The sequence below is a fragment of the Tetrao urogallus genome, assembly GCF_951394365.1.
Source record: "Tetrao urogallus genome assembly, chromosome: 8".
Lineage (NCBI taxonomy): Eukaryota > Metazoa > Chordata > Aves > Galliformes > Phasianidae > Tetrao > Tetrao urogallus.
The window spans coordinates 16,178,157-16,198,806 of record NC_136821.1 but is presented as its reverse complement, the minus strand read 5'-3'; the positions used below and the strand labels follow the sequence as shown (position 1 = coordinate 16,198,806).

General features: G+C 35.4%; 1 protein-coding gene across 1 annotated transcript in view; it reads left to right on the top strand.

Annotated features, from left to right (window-relative positions):
* Nucleotides 1-20,650, top strand: part of KCNH7 (potassium voltage-gated channel subfamily H member 7) — a gene marked incomplete at both ends in the record, with an annotated part of 209,425 nt that overhangs the window by 125,627 nt on the left and 63,148 nt on the right. Inside the window, 2 exons of the mRNA XM_079539152.1 lie at nt 12,306-12,734; nt 16,325-16,345. Coding sequence (XP_079395278.1) covers nt 12,306-12,734; nt 16,325-16,345 — 450 coding nt within the window. The remainder of the gene's footprint in view (nt 1-12,305; nt 12,735-16,324; nt 16,346-20,650) is intronic.

Below are 20,650 nucleotides of genomic sequence, written 5' to 3'. Positions count from 1 at the left end.
TTTTAATCGGTCATATTCTCAACATTAAGAAAATGCAAAAAGCAGATTCTAGAATGAAGTTTATTTTTCATCTTATTCTAATTAGAACATGAAACAGCAGGTAAAGCAGGAGACCTGTTTTCATCGGATTACATACAAAATGGACAGTAATGAGTACTGGTTCAGAGAGGAAAAAGACAAGAAACAAAGTTCTTAAAATTCAGCAACCAATTTGGAAAATAAAAATAGAAAATGGGATAACCAGCCACATAACAAGTGCAATGCATTTCTAACAAACAACAGAGACAAGCAACAGCTAATGATAAAAGAAAAGATTTCAGATTGCATTAGCATCTACTACCCAGAAGGACATAGATCATGAAAGATTCCTTTCCAGAGTTCCTTAGACTGAGTTTTCTTATATTAGAATGTCTTTTAAACATAAGAGAAAATAAAAATTTCTGAGTCAGGTTGCAAAAGAAAAGTCCTGAAATGTGAACAGGAAACAAAAAGTTATTTTCCTAATAAAAAAAATCTCACACTATCAGTTTTTGTCTAGTTGGTTTATTATGAGTTTATCAAGTGTAAGCAAAAACCTCTTTATTCTAGAAGCAGCTACCTTGCCAGATGCAGCCAGCTGTTTTGAATGAGACAACTTACAATGGGGCTCCCTAAGACCGAAGGCAAATATATTCAAAGAAAAAAGAGCTTTTCATGCCATACACACAGTGCAGTTTGTTTTTGAAGGCTTGTACACAGAAAGACTACAACCTGTAAATGTCCAGTGAACAAATGGCTAATATAGCCAGGTTCTGGTTCACCATCGTGCCTGGCAGATTACAGTAATAGATTTAAGAAAAAGTGCACTAAATTTCCAGGAATCTGATGACCGCACCTGAGTATAAATAATTTTATTTCTAGTCTGGTACTCAAGAGCTCCTGTCTCAGATGCAGCAAAAGCCTGAATAGGCAGTAATGTGAAAAGATATTGGCTTCACAAAGGCTTTAAAAAAAATCCTTTTCAGCTGATCCTTTATTTGTCTTTGCAAGAATTTATTATTTTTCTGTGGTAGTCTGACTAATGCTCCTGTAATGAAATAGCTAAATTATGAATAATCCTAGCATGCAGCAAACCTGTAAATGATTACTGAATCACAGCTAATGACTTTTCACACTTCTGTTACATTGTTTCTGTGCTTTACCACAATTCTATTTTTCAAAGGTAAATCATTCCACTAGTAAAAGAAAAAAGACTTTGTTCACATATAAGTTTCCTTTAGGGGGAAAAAAAAAAGTCAGATCTCAATGTTTAAACTTCTAAAAACTTAATTTAATGCCTTATCTATCCAATCTGTATATTCAGAGAAGTTAGGAAATTTCTTCTGTAGACATAATTGGGAACATACCTTTCCAATAAGGATGTTTTTGTACAGTGTACTATAAAAGTAAGACAAAGTGATTTCTGCTATAGATGTCTATTCATTATCCAGTAGCTCTAAATTCTGTCTCATTTACAGATACGAGAATTCTATTCATTCTTATTCATGGTTTTTAATAACCTTGTTTGCTTTTTATGTTGCCTTTTCTTAGGTCATGTATATGTTTTATAATTACAGAAATTAAATTCTGTAAGCAAAATTTAAGTATTTTTCCTTCATCCCACTTCACTATATTTGTGAAGTGTTTGAAGGTATAAACACCTACTTTTTAAACAATATGGTAAATAGCATTTAAGTGTTAAGATCAAAAGTTTTGAGGTACATAAACCCTACAGGATTGTTTGTACAAAACTAGCTAGTTCTTATGGGTTATTCTCTGCCTCAACTGGTAAGTTAACATTTGCCTGAAATTCACTGTGATCATAAAAACTGAATCCCAGAAGTATTGGTCATAAATTCACAGAAATCAATACATTCGCCCAAGTTACATAAAACGTTCAACTCCAGCTGAAATAACAAAGTAGGATATTTAGCAAAACATTCCTAGAAAGAGAACTTGTCCCTTTTAGACTCACTGTTTAAACAAAAAACTGTAGGTATTCTACAATAAATACATTTTATCCTAGGATAGCAGACAATCCTTTTTACTAGTCTGCCAGACTACTGGTAATATCTGCTAACTGAAATGGTCCTGACGTAAGAATTCCTGTAAGTTATGCCATACAGACTTCAATAAACCATTTTTCAAGTAAGTACTGAAATAATTTTTGAGTTTAAATATTGCTTTTAAATCATCCAATGTAAGTGTCCGATTTTATTCCCAAACCTGTCAAACATTCCAGATTGTCGCATTCATCTACTCAATGAGTCGGATGAGGAATTTTCAGGTTTAAGGGACCAGTGGCATGAATTAACTTCCGGCATCTGACTCTGCTCTCCACAGCTGTGAATATTTTGTGCCTGTAATGCTAGTCTGATAATTGCAAGAGATCAAAATCTGTCATGACAAGGATTGGACAGAAAGTCTTCCCACTCACAGAAATTCAGAGCTCTGAGGACTGAATTCTATATGAAGAATGTAGTTACAATTTTTCTACTCAGAATAGACTCGTTGTGGGACTGTAACATACAAATATGCACAAAACGGAAAAAGCTGCTTAGGACTGCGGTTCCAAATTTTTTCATTTTCTGCCCTACAGCACAATGTTTTGGTGGCTTTTTTTTTTAAATGACCTATATGTGATTTTTCTAACATTTTTACTCTGGTGCACACTAAAGCAAAACTCCCAGTAACACGTAGACTGAAGAAGCTAGTCAGATGAGATAATGTCATCACGAGCTCTGTTCATTTAAGTCCCAAACATTTTGACTAGCTTGGAGAACCAAGCTATAAATTAATATTGATTCCCCAATACATTGTTCATTATCTCATGGGAGAAAGCTCAGAAAGTTATTTGATTAAGCACATAATCTCATTTGGTCAAAGACAGTTATTTGGGGATTGCTTTATTTCTGCCTTATTTTATCACTTCAAAAATCTATAAGCCTATTAAATACACCCCAGAATAATTTTTCTTTCTGTTATGCAAATGAGAGGATCTGCTACATATTTTCTTATACAAAGTTGAAACAAAAAACACTATTAGTACTAATTAATAAAACTTTTCAAAAAGAAAACCCTAAAAGGTGCTTTTCCTTGACAAAGTTTGGCTTTATACTGATCCTAACAATGGAATTACAACACAGAAAGAATGCTCACTACATTCACTGAAGTTAAATAAAGCAAGCACAACTGAAATTCAAACCGTATCTTTTAAGTCAAAGAATGAACTCAAAAGTCAGACTTTCTTTTCCTGTCATGCAGAGCACTTTGCTGTATTAGTAAGCATAACAGTATAGTAAGAGATAAGCATACATTTTTTCTAAACGTTTTTTGGACAATAAATTTATCATGAAACACTGTATGTTCTTTGATGCATAGGCACTTGCCACACCAAACATCACATGTAACACCAATACTAAACTCCTGACCTTACCCAAAATGAACTGAGGAGTTTGTCCAGGGTCTTATTTTCAGCTGCAACACCAAAAAGCAAATTCATCCCAAGTGAGAGCTAATCAAGAAAAACTGTGATCGGAAAAACAAAAGTTTCTAACTTGTCAACCAAAAGGATAGCTCTGGCAACTCCAATATCACATATATAATTTGCCTGCAAATTACAGTGAACATTAGGTGACATGAGGCAGTGTGGAACTCTTTGCAAAAGAATAAAGCCAGACAACAATCAGCAGTAAAGCTGACAGTAGTACCTTTGGTATTTTCTCTTGAGAGTACTCCAAAACACCTTATCAACAGTACACACTTTAAAATAAATGAATCATTTTAATCTTCTTTTACAGGCAGAGAAATACTAGTGTGGTGGCTAAATTTCCTTTACTCGTGGTGGTTATTTCCTGGACTCAAACTTAGAAAGGAAGCTTTGCTAGATTTTAGCCCCTGTAATTAACTGTTTGTATTACAGCCTCTCCCAGCTAGGATCACAGCCCTATTGTGCCATATCTTGTATAAACAGTCAACAATAGAAGGCAACCTCTGCTTAAAGAGGTTGCAAATTAAACAGAGGGAATGACACAGCTTTCAGTAGCTTTCAGTGGAGATGACTTGTGCAGACAGAATGACAGAAAAAGGAACAGAAACTGACAATAAATAGGCTGTGGGGAGTCCCTGCAAAATTTCCTCTTGCTATTAAAACAGATAAGTACGAGAAGTGAGCATGAACAAGATTTTTGACGTAGACCTAGGAGGTCTCCTCCACTGATATATTTTGATTTTTTTTTTTTATTGTTATTTTAAGCAGATCTACCTATTCATTCTTTTCATGGCACTTAAAAGAGATGTATACTGCGAGGAAACTGGAAGGCCAGAATAATGATTTTACAAAGTCATCTCAGGTTATAATACATACCCTCAAGAAAGTATAAAGGCACTCAGCTTTGCATCATTCTCTAATAAAATAATTAAGACATTTCTGTATTATACATAATTAGAATTGGCATAGAGAACTTTACACATTTGTGCACTAAGTTAAATTAAACATTAATCTCAAAGAGTGAGAAATTAAAATCAGACCATCTCAGACTTAAGATGACTCTACTAGATAGAAAATATTTAAACGGATTTGACAATCTCTCAGATGGACAGGAGATTTTAAGTTAAGCAAACAAACTATAAATAAAAACATGGAACTTCACCACCATAGTGCCTTATTTCTCATGTGTAGAGTCCTGTCATAGATGCTGGACTATTTTAAGGAGCATAACACTTGGGCAAGCGGGCATTTCAAAGACGTGAAAGCAATTGGCAGAGTCATGAGACATGTAGTCAGAGCAGTTCTTCCTATGGAGAAGTGAAATATGCGAGCCCTACAAGGAATCTGAAACTTCTGAGGTCATAACCTGAACAAGAGTTGTCAAAAAAGCCTATTCTTCCTGCAGAGAGTGAATTATTCAACTTCTCAGCAACTTTCTTCCAAACAAAAATTGGCATTTCCTAGCAAAGCAATGCTCACTAAGAAATTAGATGTTCTGTTTCACTATAAGTAGCATATTAGCCTGGATACAGCCACTTCAGTTCCCTGTCTGTATTAGCAAACCATAAAGCTTAGCAATTGGAAATACACTGATCTATGTTACAAAACTGAGTAATTATCCAAGTTCTTCTTAATGGAATAGTTTCTAAATTTTTCAAATAAAAAAGATAATGTACTTTTAGATCAATTCTTCTGCAGATATTGAACGTTAATTCAGTCTACTGAGTTTGCTTGTAAAAATGTGCAAAATTTGATATTCAACCCTCTTTTCTTAATAGTCTGTTTATATTCTGAAAACTTTTCTTTTTAAGCTAAAGCTTTTTGTAAATCTAGTTTAATTGTATTTCAGATGGTAACAACCTTTCGAGTGGCTCTTCTTCAGGTAAATCTATCTTCTAAAATTCTATCTACTAATGCCCTGTTATTGCTTTGTTCTGTTTCTACTATTTCAGTACCTCATTACATTTTACATAACTCTACAAGAGCATAAGTCAAAATATGGCTTTTGCCTCCACTTTCTGATTACTTATTTCTGCAAAACTATAGGTGTAACAACTGAACTATTAAATTTAGTATAATTATATGAGATATAAAATTCAAATGTAGCAATACTTCTCAGGTTATTATTGCTGGAAGTTCTTATATGAAGAACATAAAGCTTAATGCATGAAAGGAAACACATTGTGGTATTTAGCAGTGATATATAAATTTGCTATTAAAACATAAGGAGTACCTCAGGCATCCTGTCTCAGACAAAAACAACATTAAGTACTCTATGAAGTCTGGTAACTGAGATGTAGGGTTGAGTTCCTTAAGAACTTGATTTAATGCATGAAATGAATTATTTCTCCTATCTATCAGAACCACCATAGTCTCAGCAAGATAGTGTAATACTATGCTAAATGAATAATTAATGTATATTAATATATATTAATATTTATTGATAGTTGCTTTATTTCATGACAGTTATTTACGTTTTCTTCCTTTTCACTTTTATCCAATAAATAAAGCCACAAAAACTAAAATGAAAGACTCACATTTGTTTTCATAAAAGTTAAGCAATTATAAGCACATCATAATGAATAAAAGGTAACATAATTATATCTCTATCAACAAATGAGAAGACAGACAGTTAACATCTTTGGACATGAACTTCATAGTATATAACCATTCTTCCTTTTCAGAGAGACCGTGAACACACCTACATTCCCTAGTCAGCCAAGACACAGCATAGCCCTATGTGTAGCCAAAAATTTTATCCCCTGCACATCTTACAGCTTGAAAAGCTACGTTTTGTTAGAACACCTCATAGGTGTACTTGTAAACAGGAAGATCTTGTATCATATTAATCTCAACACTACTTTTTAGGATAAATACAGCCTGAAGCAAGCAAATGTGCTATTACCATCAAAAGATAAAATAACTTCCACTCACAGAGGAACATAAAAATGACTGCTGATATTGAGAGTTCAAATGCAAGCTTAAGTTTTAGCAAAAACTAAAAATAAAAAAAAAAAAGAAATGAAATGCCAAAATTAAAGTAGATTACACCAGAGGATTCAAAGTGTCTGCAGTAGCTGAGAATTATAAATTTAAGCTTCTAAAGTTAATAATTGGATATGCTTTCCTTTTCTGACTAAGAAAAAAAGAGACCCAGTCAATGAAGATTATTTAATGAGCTGAATAAAAAATGATCCACTGATGTATGCTCCTCTACATCTAGGGGAAAAAAAAAAAACAAAACACTGTAATTGGCTTCTGCTGCAATTCTGTCCTTAGGCTTGCTGAGCCCAGACTGACGGCAGCATCACGTGCCTCAGCATTTCCACAGTTACGTTCAAGTATGTGCTGCTATTTAAGATTGCCAATGTTCAGGAACTCCATTTCTCAAGAGCAGTTGATTCTGTTGCAACAGTTACTTGATTACATTTCCAAACCTTTGAGCTGAAATTCAGTAATTGCTCACGTACATATTGCTGACAACCTATATCCTCAAAGTTCCTTCATACTAGTCACTCAGCTATCAAAAAAATCTTTCAAGATGGAGGTGACTGCTCCCTTTGTGAAAGTAATTTTGTTCACTGTTTCCAGTAGATTCTGAACAAAAGTATAGTAGAATTAACTCCTACTCTGGAGGACAGTATCACAGCCAACTTACCACTCTTGTCAAGGAAGTCTCCCTCTGTTAAGAACAGGCTGATCTTCCACAGATACGTATGTTGTATTCTTTAGTCTTATGTACTGGACATGTAATTAGGTCTACACTATAACCAGAGCAATCATATAACGTGATAAATCAATCCCAGACCTGATTATCAATACCTTACCATAGTTACATTTTGATCCTGAATACAGGCTGCTCATTTTAGTTTGGGCCTTTAGCCTAGGACAAACAACATCATACCAGGAAACAGTTCTAAGAGTTTCTACACCTCACTTGGTTTATCTTGTGCAAACTTTTTATGCATTGAGCTCCTTTGCTTTGTTTTGGGAAAGTCTAAATCTTTGTTCATGGGGCAGGGAATTTGCAATTCATGACTGAAGTTCGTATAAGTTTTTAGAACAAGTTTCTTTGCCTTTTCTTTTTTTCTGCCATGAAATTCTCCAAGACATTTCTTAGTCTTTAAAAATGGCACACCTTCACTTAATACCATTAAGTTTTCCATTAATTCCATTAATACCATTAATTTCCCTTTACCAATTGGAAATTAACATTTCCAATTTCAACTGTTGTGGTAAAGCAAGGTTATCAATTTTTCTTGTTTTCCTACTTGTTTTTTTTTTTTTTCCCCCCACAGAACTATTATTAATCAAAATGTTATCTTTCAACTTGAAACCTTCATTTCTCTTTAATTCTTCAATGCAAAACAATGAAAATTTTAAAAGGGAAGTAATTTTGAAAAGTTTTTTTCTTTACATATTGAGAACAAAAACACCTTTCCAAATATACATTAGAGGTAGAAAGCCAGATAGCTTTTAATAAAACACACAAGCATTGCTTTAATATATTAAGCTCACCTTATCTGATTCCATTGAAGACACATATTTCAGGATATTTCATATATACTTTCATTCAATGCCATTTTTAAGGTCTGAGGTAATAGATTTTTTGTACGTTCTATCTAGGGCGGTGAAGTTCCCTATTTCTCTAAGAACTTCAAAGTCCACACAAATCAAGCTATGACAGACCATAACTATAAAAAATTTTACCTTAAAAATATTGATGACACTTATATTTCAGGTTCCATAAATTCTAAATATCTTCTGACCTTTGGTCTCCCAAAATACGAGACAGAACAGAAGAGTCTTTCAGAAGACAAAAAAGTTTATTTGGGACTTCGCAGATAACTATGCCTGCCTACAGTTTAGAAGCGTCCTCTCTAACTGGAAGTGTATTTCTGGACTGGGTTCTATTGTTTAGAAACTTTAGAAAAGGTTAGCTGAGCTAGCATGGAGAATAAATACAACTAACTTATTACATCAGTTGCAAATTAGTTATTTAGTAAAGCAAGATTTGAAAGGAAAAGGTGGAATCTAAGCCTGGAACTGTGGCCCTGACTTAACTGCTTTTAACAAGCCACAGTTATACAAACTGATTCAGCATTAAGAAGAATTTGGCAATCTGCTTTTCACCTTCAATAAAACATAAGGATTTTCATGTAACATCATTTATATATTCATAACAGACATCATTATATCTCAAAAAACTTTCAGTATTACAGAACAAGATAAATCTCCTCAGACATGATATCTACAGTGCTGGCATTGTCCACTTCTGAACAAAAGATTTCATCCCATATACACTATGCCAGGAAGCCTCCATTGAGACTGCTGGTCAGTACTGGGACATTAGGCCTGGGGCCATGAATTTTGTTTCATGCCAACTTGTATTACTACTGGGCTAAGCAATGAAGTGGGATGTAAATTAGATAAATTCTGAAGGGGCTTTCTGATAGTTTTAGCCACAGTACTACAGGAGAGCAACTGAATGTTCAACACATATAGCTCATTACCCCTAACCTGAATAGTATTCCCGAAAGGATATTCAAGTTAAAATTAAAAGCCCTCTCCTTTTTAAGATCATCTATTACAGTTTATAGAAGAATAGGGAAAAGTTACTCATTTAAGTTTTTAATTTCATGCCCAAGAACCTCAGCAAGAAGCAGCATTCTCACAGCAGATTCTTTCCAGCTCAGCTGCAGTTAGACAGCTGAATCAGTAATGCAGTATAACGTGGTCATATTAACCTGGTGAAGCAGAAAAGACCATCTGCACCACCATGAATGTAACTAGATCAGAGTGCCAGCAAAAAAAAAAAAAAAAAAAAAGCAACCCTTTAACAGCAGCTAAAGCCATAAAATCTTATGAATGATATTTTTAAGATTAATGTAATTGATTAAAGAAGTTACAGTATTTGTTTTACCTTTTATACAATAAGCTTCCAAAATTGATCTTTTCCAACTCATTTATATGCACATTCAAAATAATAAAATATTTTTAATATACTTCAATGATTTCAACTGTTAAAAATTTAAGTATACTTAGTAAATCAGAAGAAATATGCATGCTCCTGAGGTCCATACCACCAAATATCGATGTGTAGATTGAAAATTGGCACCTCTACGTGCTGTCAATGAACTCGCTATCTACTGCACTGCTGTGTTAGTATATTCATTAGAGTAATAGATTTAATACTAAACATTTGGAATAAAGTGGGTGGGTGTTTTTTTTTTTGGTTTTTTTTTTTTTTTTTTTTTCCAGAAGATTCCTCACTGAAGTCATAAAACAAAAGGAGGGAAATTGTTACATGGAATCACATTTTAATATAGGGAAAGAAAGGTCAAAATGAATGACCAGATTTCTTAAGATGTAATCAGCAGAGACACATAGAGTCCTGTTAAATTCATTTTCAATTCTTTGGAGAATGAAGGTTAGAGTTTGCTGATGTCATAAAATTAATCAGAATATGATGCGAGATTTGCAGACATCCCACACCGAATTACTGAAAGGCCAAGTGATAAAACAGTGAATTATAGATTATTTTTATATCTGTAAGAAATGTCACTCTGCTAACCTCTAAGAACGGGAGTAGCTCATACCACTGCCAAAAGTTACTATATTAGAAATGAAAAGGAGCTAAGAGTAAGGGTGATCAGAGGTACACAAAAATATTAGTATAGCTTAGTTATACTTGCATTCATCAAGGAGATCAAAAGAGATACATAAGGAAACTAGCACCTTTGACAACTTGCTTGCTGTAAAACTATTGCAAGAAGTGGTTCTTGCACTGTTTTACATAAATTATGAGAATGTTTGACATAGCATACTTTCCAGAGCAAAGTACAATTCTGTATCAAAAGCACTGAGCCAAATTCATGGAAGAAAGCTCCATCAAACATCAATGATCTGAGCTCAAAACAATCTGTGGATCAAAAGAAATTTCTAAACTGCCAACATCCAGGAATTGAATAAATAAACTAGAAGAAATACAACAACTGAGTTGTCCCTAAATTCCTTCTCCACTCATCCACGTTCAGAAACTATCAGAGGTCCTACACTACATATCCTACCTCCTCAGTGGCCTTCAGTATAGCAACTTTAGGCTTTATACAACTTTTCCTTTAAGAGTCAGACACTCTAATTCATTCAAAATTCAAGTTAAATTCAGTAATATATATAGCACTCTCTAAAATGTTAAATGACTGAGCTGTGATCAAATGTATTGTATTAACTTATGTACAAGCATCAGCTAATTATTATCTCAAAACATTTCAGTAAGTGAAAAATCTCAGTGCTAAATATTAACGAATATTAGCTAGCTTCAAAGAGTGGTAAAACTAACTGAATAGAATGAAATCTTATCTCAACAGAATTTCTTATCATAATAAGTAGGAACAGCAAGACATTTTGTGATGTTCTCTGAGAAAGCATACTCATAATGGAAAACACATTGCAGAATAAGTAACAAGAAACAATTAGTTAAGTTTATGTTTATGAAATGACATCTGATCCATTCAGTTATTTTATTTTGCTACTGTTTCTTTATAATTTCTTCCATATTTTGCTGTGTCTTCTGTGCATTAGAAGTCCTAATACCATCTGAATTATATTACGCAGTTTTCAAGTATTCACTGCCTGGATTTGTTGCTTGTTTGTTTTATGGGAACAATCTGAGAAAACTTTACATTTCTTACTCTATGTTTTTTCAATTTATAGCATTTTACTTGAATTTTACAATTACTCTCAGCTACAGCTAATTCTTACTGCCACAAATTTTGTTCACTTTACGTGCATTCAGCATAGCCTACTGCACAATCAATAAGCATACAGACACGTAAAATCAACTGGTGTTCAGAGTTTTAGCCTAAGTAAGACTATCGCAACAGGAAGATAATAAATGGAAAATGCTTACCGATGTTGTAGGCTTGCAATGTTCTCCACAGTTAGTTATCTCTAGGAAGAGATCCTTCCTTAGTGGCAGTCAGCACTTAAATGGGATCTAGGAAAGGTGGAGCCAGGCTCCACCCCTTCCAGTAGCACAGGTGAATTACTTCCACCTGTGCTCCGTGGCTGACTCATTGCTTGCCTCAGGTGGTCAATCAGAAGTTCAGACAATGATTCAGCAGTTCCCATACACCTACCACATCATTTAATGTACCAAGCCCAACTAAGCCTACATCTACAAAAACGCGCAAAAGATGCATGTACTGTATGGATGCAACAGAGGGTTGGAAGCCACACCATTCAAAATAAGTGCTTCATTTAAATATAAAAATATAGCTGTTGAAAACAATAATAGCAATACTAATGCTCAATTTATTTTTCAGAAGGGTTAGCTCTGTTAAGTTTGTAGCCAATGAATCAATAAATCAGTATCACAGTTTTAAGCACAAGGAATTCCACTAATAATAAGATCCATAAATACCTGTTTCAGGATACATCCACAAAGCAAAGTAATCCAGTGCATATATAGCCTTATACAAATACACAGATTTAAGCCAGAAAGAACCATCAGAATAGATCATCTTATTTGTTATAAAGCAGACCATAGAATCAACACTTATTCTTTTTCTGAGCTCATTAGCTTAGATTTAACTGAAATATGAAGTCCTCTGGAATTTAACAAACCTCCACATCATTTACATATCCCAATGCAAATCACTATTAAGAATAGGTTAATTATTTATAGCTGTTATTATGCCATCTCAATTTGTGTAAAAAAAAATTAGCAGATTTTCATGACAAGAACCTAACACAATCTTTTCTTTGTTGTTGTTTTTAATATATTTACATGTAGGCAAACTTTTTGGGTTCCGGTTACCTGGATTGAGACTCTTAACATATAGAAAACAGTCCTTACCACAAGAGGATCCCGATGCAGTGATAATCGACTCATCTAAGCACAGCGATGACTCAGTGGCTCTGAAGCACTTTAAATCACCTACAAAAGAAAGTTGTAGCCCTTCAGAAGTGGATGACACAAAAGCACTGATTCAACCAAGTAAATGTTCGCCTTTGGTTAATATATCAGGACCTCTCGACCATTCATCACCTAAACAGCAATGGGACAGACTTTACCCTGACACGATACAGACAAGCAATCCACTAACCCATTCCAGATCAAAGGAAAGCATTTGTAGCATACGGAGAGCATCTTCAGTACATGACATAGAAGGATTTAACGTCCACGCGAAGAACATTTTTAGGGACCGTCATGCAAGTGAAGGTATGGTAGAAAAATCAGTCAGTATTCTGTCTTTCATTAAGAGAGATTTTTACGATTTTTTGCAGTAATTATCAATTTGTAAACAAAACTACACATTCTCATCTATAGACATCCAAAATCACAATAAAAATATTAAGGGAGAAAATAAGCCAGTTTGGGGGGTTTTTTGTTTTTTACTCCGAATACTGCTTTTAATGTCTAAGCAGACCAGTGAAATCATGGAGCTGCTCTTAGACCACCATCTGCCTTCTGTACAGGAAAACAGCAAAATTAGTCCCAGCATCTGCAAAACTAATATTCGTACTAGGGGAGGAGGAAAAAAAAAAAAAAGATTCAGACAATTAAATCAGAACTGCATACACAGTTCTGTCCCATTAGAGATATTGTGTGCGAGACACACAGTATGTCCCCATATTGTGTGTCTCGCACACAATATCTCTAATGGCATGGAATCCTACTTCAGAGACAGAACAGTTTATTTTTAAAAAATCTCTTATGCATATTGTATATTCACTAACCCAAAACTAATGCTTTTTCTTACATTGGAGAATAATCTCCTCAGTAACTCCAGTGAAAAGCTTGATGGAATGTCTAGTGAAATACATGAAATTTATATTAAGCAGCTCAACTATGCACAAAGTACCCCATGCAAAGTCACGGAGTACAACCCATAGTTTCTTCATGTTGAAGAAGAAATGACGAGAAATTTAAGAAACAGAGGTTTCAAAACTCTGTGAATAGAAAAGTACTTTGTAACTGACTTCCACAGAAAACTGCTAAATATACAATGCTTTTGTAGATACTAATGACTTGTGTAATTTTTATTCAAGCTTGATGGCAAGTAATGTACGTGGAATATTTTAAGAATTCAGAAACATGTGAACCTGTATTCACTCTTTCATAACATAAGAAAATGAGTCTCGTTTTCCATGATTGCTCATTCTTCTCCTGTCATTCACTGACTCCAAGAGTAAAATTCACTTAAGTTCTCCTGCCTTTTGGAAGGTGTGCAGCAGTGTTTCTGCTTCCGTACACCTCCTAAAATGTAAGTCTGAGTGCTCCACCCTCACTCAGACCAATTCCTACAATAGCGCGATTATTCCTTCTGCTACATCTGTATTAAATATAATAGAGAAATGCTTTTTCTTTTAATCATTTTTTTTGCTTTTTTTATACTCTAGTTTTTTCAGCATAAGTGAACCTGAAATTTCAATTAAGGCTATTCCAAACCGTGCCATTTTGGTATATTTCATTTTCACATTCAAGCCAAGATTTCAAGATCAGGATCTGGAGCCAAAGACACCAATGTTTACGCATGTCTTTTGGAATGCTACAGATGCTTCATTTTGTTTTCAACTTTCCCAAATCTAAACCAGCATTTCCAATAAAACACATTTAAATATATATATTTTGTCAATTCCTATTTTCAGAACTTATTATGATTAAAGCACTTCACAGATAGTTCTCGAAATGTGTAAAAATTAAGTTCTATTACTAAGTTTTATTGCTTATAATGGTATAAAGTTCATGCAGAAATAGCCATACAATTTAATATTGGCTGCATGGAAGAGCAAAAGATTTCAAGCTCCATTTCACTGAGTAGTATTTTTCAAGTTTTAGATACTAAGAACAAGTGATTTTACTATAAGAAGCAGATAATACATTCAAATTCCTCTGCCATCTTACATCCTTACAGTGTAAACAGAAAAAACAACGTCATCCAATTTTACTTTGCATACAAAACAGCAGAGAGTCTATCCCTCTATTTAGGTTATATATACACATTCTACAAAAAGTACAGCAGAAGAGAGGATAGTTCTCAGTGTCCCTTTAGAATTATCAACCACACTTCATGCCATCTTCTCCCAGTTATGTTTGAATTCGGCATCTTATGCTGAAAAGATATTTAAATTTCACTAGAAAGTCCCACACGCCTTAACCTTAAGCTGCAAACCCCCACCGATGTTTTAAGATGATCTACGTAAGTCAGGTGTAATGCAATGGAAAGCACAACAACAACAGCAGAGCAGCAAGGTCCTAGTCCACAGCAAGTGAGGACTTGCTCAAGTGCAACAGCCGTGGGTACAGACATAAAGGAAAGAAGATGCTTACCTTCAGAAATCCTCAGGTACACAGGAAACTCAAGAGATGCCCTTGCCTTCACTGCCAACCCTTAAGAGGTCTGGGAAGGGATGGAACCTGGCTCCACTCCTTCTGGTCACTCAGTACATTGCACATGCCTGAACTCCCTTGGATTGGCCCTGCCTTCCCACCGGGTTCTCCATCACTGTTTCAAGCCCTGACTTAGCATTTCTGCTACTTTACACAACCAAGATTCAGCCTAAATCCTCTTCTTCGAACTACAGATTTTGAGCAGAAGCTGTAGAAACTACTGAAGAATGTAAAACCCTAATTACTTACAGCACATAAAAATAAACTCCAGTCCTTATGTGGTATAGCAACAATCAAACACTAAAAGGTATTACATTAAAAATGACAACTTAGGATTGTAAATTCATTTGGGCATACTCAGTTGAATTCCATCCTGTAGTTACCTGTTTGACAGCAAAAACAGCAGCAGCACAGGAACTGTATTCCAACAAACTGCAGCCAAATTCTTCTCATGTGAAGCATCAGCAAACCAGATTCTGCAGGCAGGTACACCAGTACATATTAGGAATTTTACTGTTTTCAGAAAGGGTCCTCAGCCATTCCTGCAGCCTTCAAACTTCTTTGAGAGTTTGATCTCCAGAGCAGGTAACAGGAGCTGGTGGCACACAGGAACACAGCTGTTCCCGCCAAATTCGGGGCCCTTACACACTTACCGAGCCCCTGCAGCCAGGTAGGGTGAGCTGTACAAAGGGAGGGCAACCTGGGGCTTGTATACATCCCTAAGAAGGTAAGGTGGTAACTGTTCACATGTGTGACTTCTTTAAATAATTAAACAGATTAATCTCAGGTGAAGGCTCAGGGATGAAAGTGCCTGTGAGGAGCAGGTGTACCTCATGAAGATAACTTCTCCACTATTACTTTCCATAAAGGTACCAACCAGTGTGCTGGAAAGTTTTAAGGCTCATCTTTCTCCTCAGCAGTTTCTCAGTGTTTAGTGAGAAATGGCACTGCTCACCTCGCTGCTGCGTTAAAAGCAGTTCTGGGAGACGTAACTCCTCCTGGGAGGACTGGAAGGTGCAGGCACCTGTGAGACCACCCACGCAGCCCCTGCTGCTGGCCTGGGCTGCTCACAGCCGTGGGTGCCTCAGTCCGGCTTAATTGCTTTTGACTAGTTGCTGTCTTGTGGGTTAGATCTTTCAATTTCCAAACCAGCATAGGACTTGTGGGGAAACTATGTTGTTGTTTTGCTGTTAAAGCAAGTTAGAGCCAATCCTACTCGTTTTTGCAGCTCCTGCTGATCAATTCCAAACTGTTGTACAAGCTGTTCTTTGCCAAGGGGACTTCATCCTGCCCAAAACTTTACGTAATGCAATCATTTTAATTCCAGCCACATATATTTGGAAGCAGTGTTTTCTGATGTAGATTTTAGTTGTCTTTTTTTCTCTCTTTTTCTTTGCTTTTATTATGCTGAAAACCAGACAATGGTCGCAATGTCAAAGGTAAAGTATCCGTCTAGACTATACATTCTAGTGTCTCCACAGCCACACTTTTTGGCATGTTACTTTGCCTGCTGTATGAAATGTTCAAAAGCAACATTCTCATGCTGGCCCCCCTAGAGCCAGAGCCATTACTGAAATTATTCATGTTAAACATGTAGTCATTCTCTTAACTATTGTCTCAAAGCGCTAACTACCTATCCCTGGAAAAAGTGAAGGCATAGTTAAACGGTTATTGTACTTAAGTATCTTCTAATTCAAACGTAAGGGAAGGGTCGTAGTTCAGGTCGTTTAACTCATTACTGCTGTCTAAGCAGGCAAAACTTCTGTTGAAGCAACCAGGAGTTCTACCTGTGAAAGGATGTAAAATCAGGCTGGGCCTCTAATTAACGATCTATTGTACTAAGGTGGCTGCTTGTCAGTTAACTATCTCAAAAGTAAAAGAATTATTAATTAGGAGTCCTATGGAAATATCTTCACTTATTCCTATTTTGTTTCCTTAAAACTAGTTTCACGTTCCTGGATGGCAGGGGGTATGGTTTCAAGCTTCCTGTAGCATTAAAGTGTGCATGCATGCACTTCATTACCAGTTATATGTTTAAACAATACTTCATGCAGTTAGAGTTGTTTCTATTCACCAGCACTGAGCTGTGTCTTTTATCAGCATTTTGAAAATCATCCATCTCTAAAAAACAATGATTGAATTGTTTGGTTATTTTAGCTATGTCTGAAAACCAGTTTGTGATTTCATGCATGATGCAAAAAGTGTGCATACTTGGTAAAGTCTTCTCTTTAAACTGCATGCACTGCATGAGCTAGATTTTGTGGAGTGAGTCATGGACTATGAAATCATTGCGTTTGCTTCTCATGTTACGTTGGTAAAGTCTTCGGGGGAAAAAATGCAGTCATTGTACTCTAAAACAGCTTTCATAAGTGTATTTACTGCTTGTGAAATATGTTGGCTTGACAGCTCAGAAAGTGACATCCTTTGTTAATGCATTTCGTAAGCAGAGGCAATGTAATCCTACCATACAAATGGAGAGTTCACATTAAACCTTAAAGAATCTCCTTTATACAGTAGGCAGAAGCATATTATTCTCCCTGTTTATTTAATTCTTTCCTGTTCTGCTGAAAGTGTCAATCAGCCTGCCAATTAGTGTCAATTCTGATTTGTAATGGACCTCCTTTTCTCCTTCCTGCTATGAGAATATAGGAAAAGTCCACTAGCTCTCAAGTAGCAGCCCACATTGTACTTAAGGGTTAATAAGGGGTTTTAATTAATTACCATCATCAATGATATAAATATATTTCACCAATTTTTAATGCAAAAGAAGGTGGTTAAAAAGGGTGGTTTAATTCTCATGTGCAATTAATTTAAATCTGATATCATATGCTAAGGCATGAATGTTATATAGAGGAGAGAGTAATTCCCCTTGGAACAGAAGCAATATAAGATTTAAATCCCAGGAAGTAAAACTTCATAGCAATTTAAGCTTCTAAAAAGTTACCATCAAAAAAAAAAAATTCTTATCTATCTAATTGTGGATTTGGTTAAGCTCTCTTAGTTTTCTTTACCTTAGAGTTTCTTGAATATCAAGAATTTCATTCATTTGGCGGATGGTCCCAACTAGATGTTCCACTCACGTTTAAGCCTACTCAATATTCAAATACTAATTGCTACAATTATGTAGAGAAGCAGAGCTGAAAAAAAAAAAAAAAAAAAAAAAAAAAAAAAAAAAAAATGCAGTCTATCCCTGCACAGCACACACCAGCCAGATCAGCCCCTTTGCTAATTTCTAAAGTCACTGTGAGCCCTGTATCATTTTGAAGAACATGTTTAAATGAAAAAAGTAGATGGTGGAAAATATTTATTCAAGTCGTACCTGGGCTAAAAAGGTGTTCAAGCACAATATCCTATTTCCTTGATAGTGTCTTCAGTACCAGTGTTTCTAGCATAAAGATGGAAAGAAAGACTGATTTTGATAATTTAGTGGTTAGGGTACTCACCCACAAGTTGTGTTTCTCTTATATCAAATCACTGGACCAAATACTGAAAGGTCTTTGAGAGCAGAAACACTGGGTTGAAGGGGAGCACCTTAACTACCAGGGCACATGCCCTCCCTTGTGAGCTTGAATATCTTTCTGCACAGTGGTGCTGCCATATAGTAGTTTATCGAGAAACTCTCTAAGACTCAAGTTGGAGTCTCAGAAAGTTGGCATTCTTTAATACCAGCACTGGATGCATGGGGGATCATCTCCTCCTATCATGAATGCTTTGCACAAAGAAGTCTTCAGTTTATGTGTTCAGAGGTCTTCCTGGAGGTAAATACATATTCTAAATTAAGACTTGTGGAGCTCTCCTTATTGACACAAAGTCTCAAGAACCTCCCTTATCTATTCAATGCAAAGACACAGACCCTTCCCACTATCTAAACAAACTGCAAGGTTTTCCATTTAGGATCTTAGCAAGCTGCAACTTGGATAAGTAGCACAAATTGAGGTGGAGCAGGGGAGGTTTTTTCCTCTGGTTTATGTGAACCTATGGTTTGTATGAATTCGGGAAGCAAAAAGCACATATATGAATTCTTGTAAGCTAACAAAGCAAATGAAAAGTTTGCTTCTTCGGAAGTCATTCTAAACCAAGTAGAGGAGAGACAATCTTCACCTAAAGAATTTGACAGGCAACTAATGACAACAAAAAGAAAAAGAAAAAAAAAAAAAAGCCCTACTTTGATGTTGAAAAGATAAAGCATAAATGTATAAGCATAAAAGATAAAAGTATTGACCATCACAAAACAGCTTTGGGCTCTGAGTCCCAAGTAAAATCTTGAGAGATCAAGTTATAGAATTCAGCAGCACCTAAATTTACCCCCAGCATGCTCCAGGCAGCTGTTTGCTTTGAATTTACTCATTCACACATTGCAAATACAGCCCATCCCCTGTTTACTCAGGCTTGTCATATAGCCTTATTCTGTCTTACAGGCTGGTTATGAATTGTAACACCAGTTCTTGTTTTCCTCCAAGGAATTAAAAAGAAAAGAAAAAGTAAAAGATAAACCACCAAATTCATGCTCATTGTCAGTAACACTATTAGGACACAGTAAGATTCTCATGCAGATATGAAAAAAGCCCTTAAATCCCACATTTTATTTTACTGACAGCAAGATCAGGACTTCTAGTTAAATACACAACTGCTTGTTGTTGTCTATACATCTGTAGATTTCTCTTTTCCAGTCTTATTCTCGAAATCAAACTTCACTTCTATTGAATATTTTTGGTTTCTAGACCAAATCTATCATAACAGCGCAAAATAATTTTGCTGATCAGTCATACTGTTTACTTCCAGAAACAGTTAAGTCCAATACTTAAAAGAATAATTATGATGGATATGTACCTCGTGAGGTGTGATACTTCAAACTTTTTATTTAACATGACTCATTAAAGTAATGCAGGATGATTGTGTATTAAATACTCAATTAATATTTTACATGTGGTTGTCCCTATTATTTTCAATATTTTTTTTGTACATGACAGCTAAGCCAACACATTTTGTGAGTTTGTTACTCTTCAAAATTAGTCTTTAAAGACAATGTTAGACATAGGTTAATATTAAATTGATTAAATACACAATCCAGTCCATTTTTCTGTTTGCCAGAAGGCATTTTTGAACAAACTAACTAATTACTAACTAACAGGTATGATAACAGAGCCTTTACTCAGTTCAGACACTAATAGAATTGCATATCCTATTTCTGCTTTTATAAACAATACGAGAACATAGTATTTATACTCAGCCAGAATAACCGTAGAGCATACCTGTTAAAATGAAAACAACTAAGCATAGACCTGGTATGCCTTTTGTATTCTACAGACTTTGTAAAGAATATTGGAGGCTTTAAGTAAAGGAAATCGTGTACTTACATCCAATAATAAAATGGATTCTGATTAGTAGTAGAATTATTGTTAAGATGAAGATAATTTTACTAATAGCAAGTAGCTACTTCTAATATATCCCATTTAAACATTAATGAGTCTATGGGAACTGCTGAGTCATGGCCTGAACTTCTGATTGATCACCTGAGGCCAGCAATGAGTCAGCCACAGGAGCACAGGTGAAGGCAATTCACCTGTGCTGCTGGAAGGGGTGGAGACTGGCTCCACCCTTCCTAGACCCATTTAAGAGCTGGCTACCAGGGGGAAGGGTCTTTTCTGGAGATCCACTCTGCTGGAGTATTGTAAGCAAGCCCAGGATGTGGGTAAGCTTTCTTTCTGTTTTCTTTTTGTTATTGTAGTCTGTTTTGCCTAACT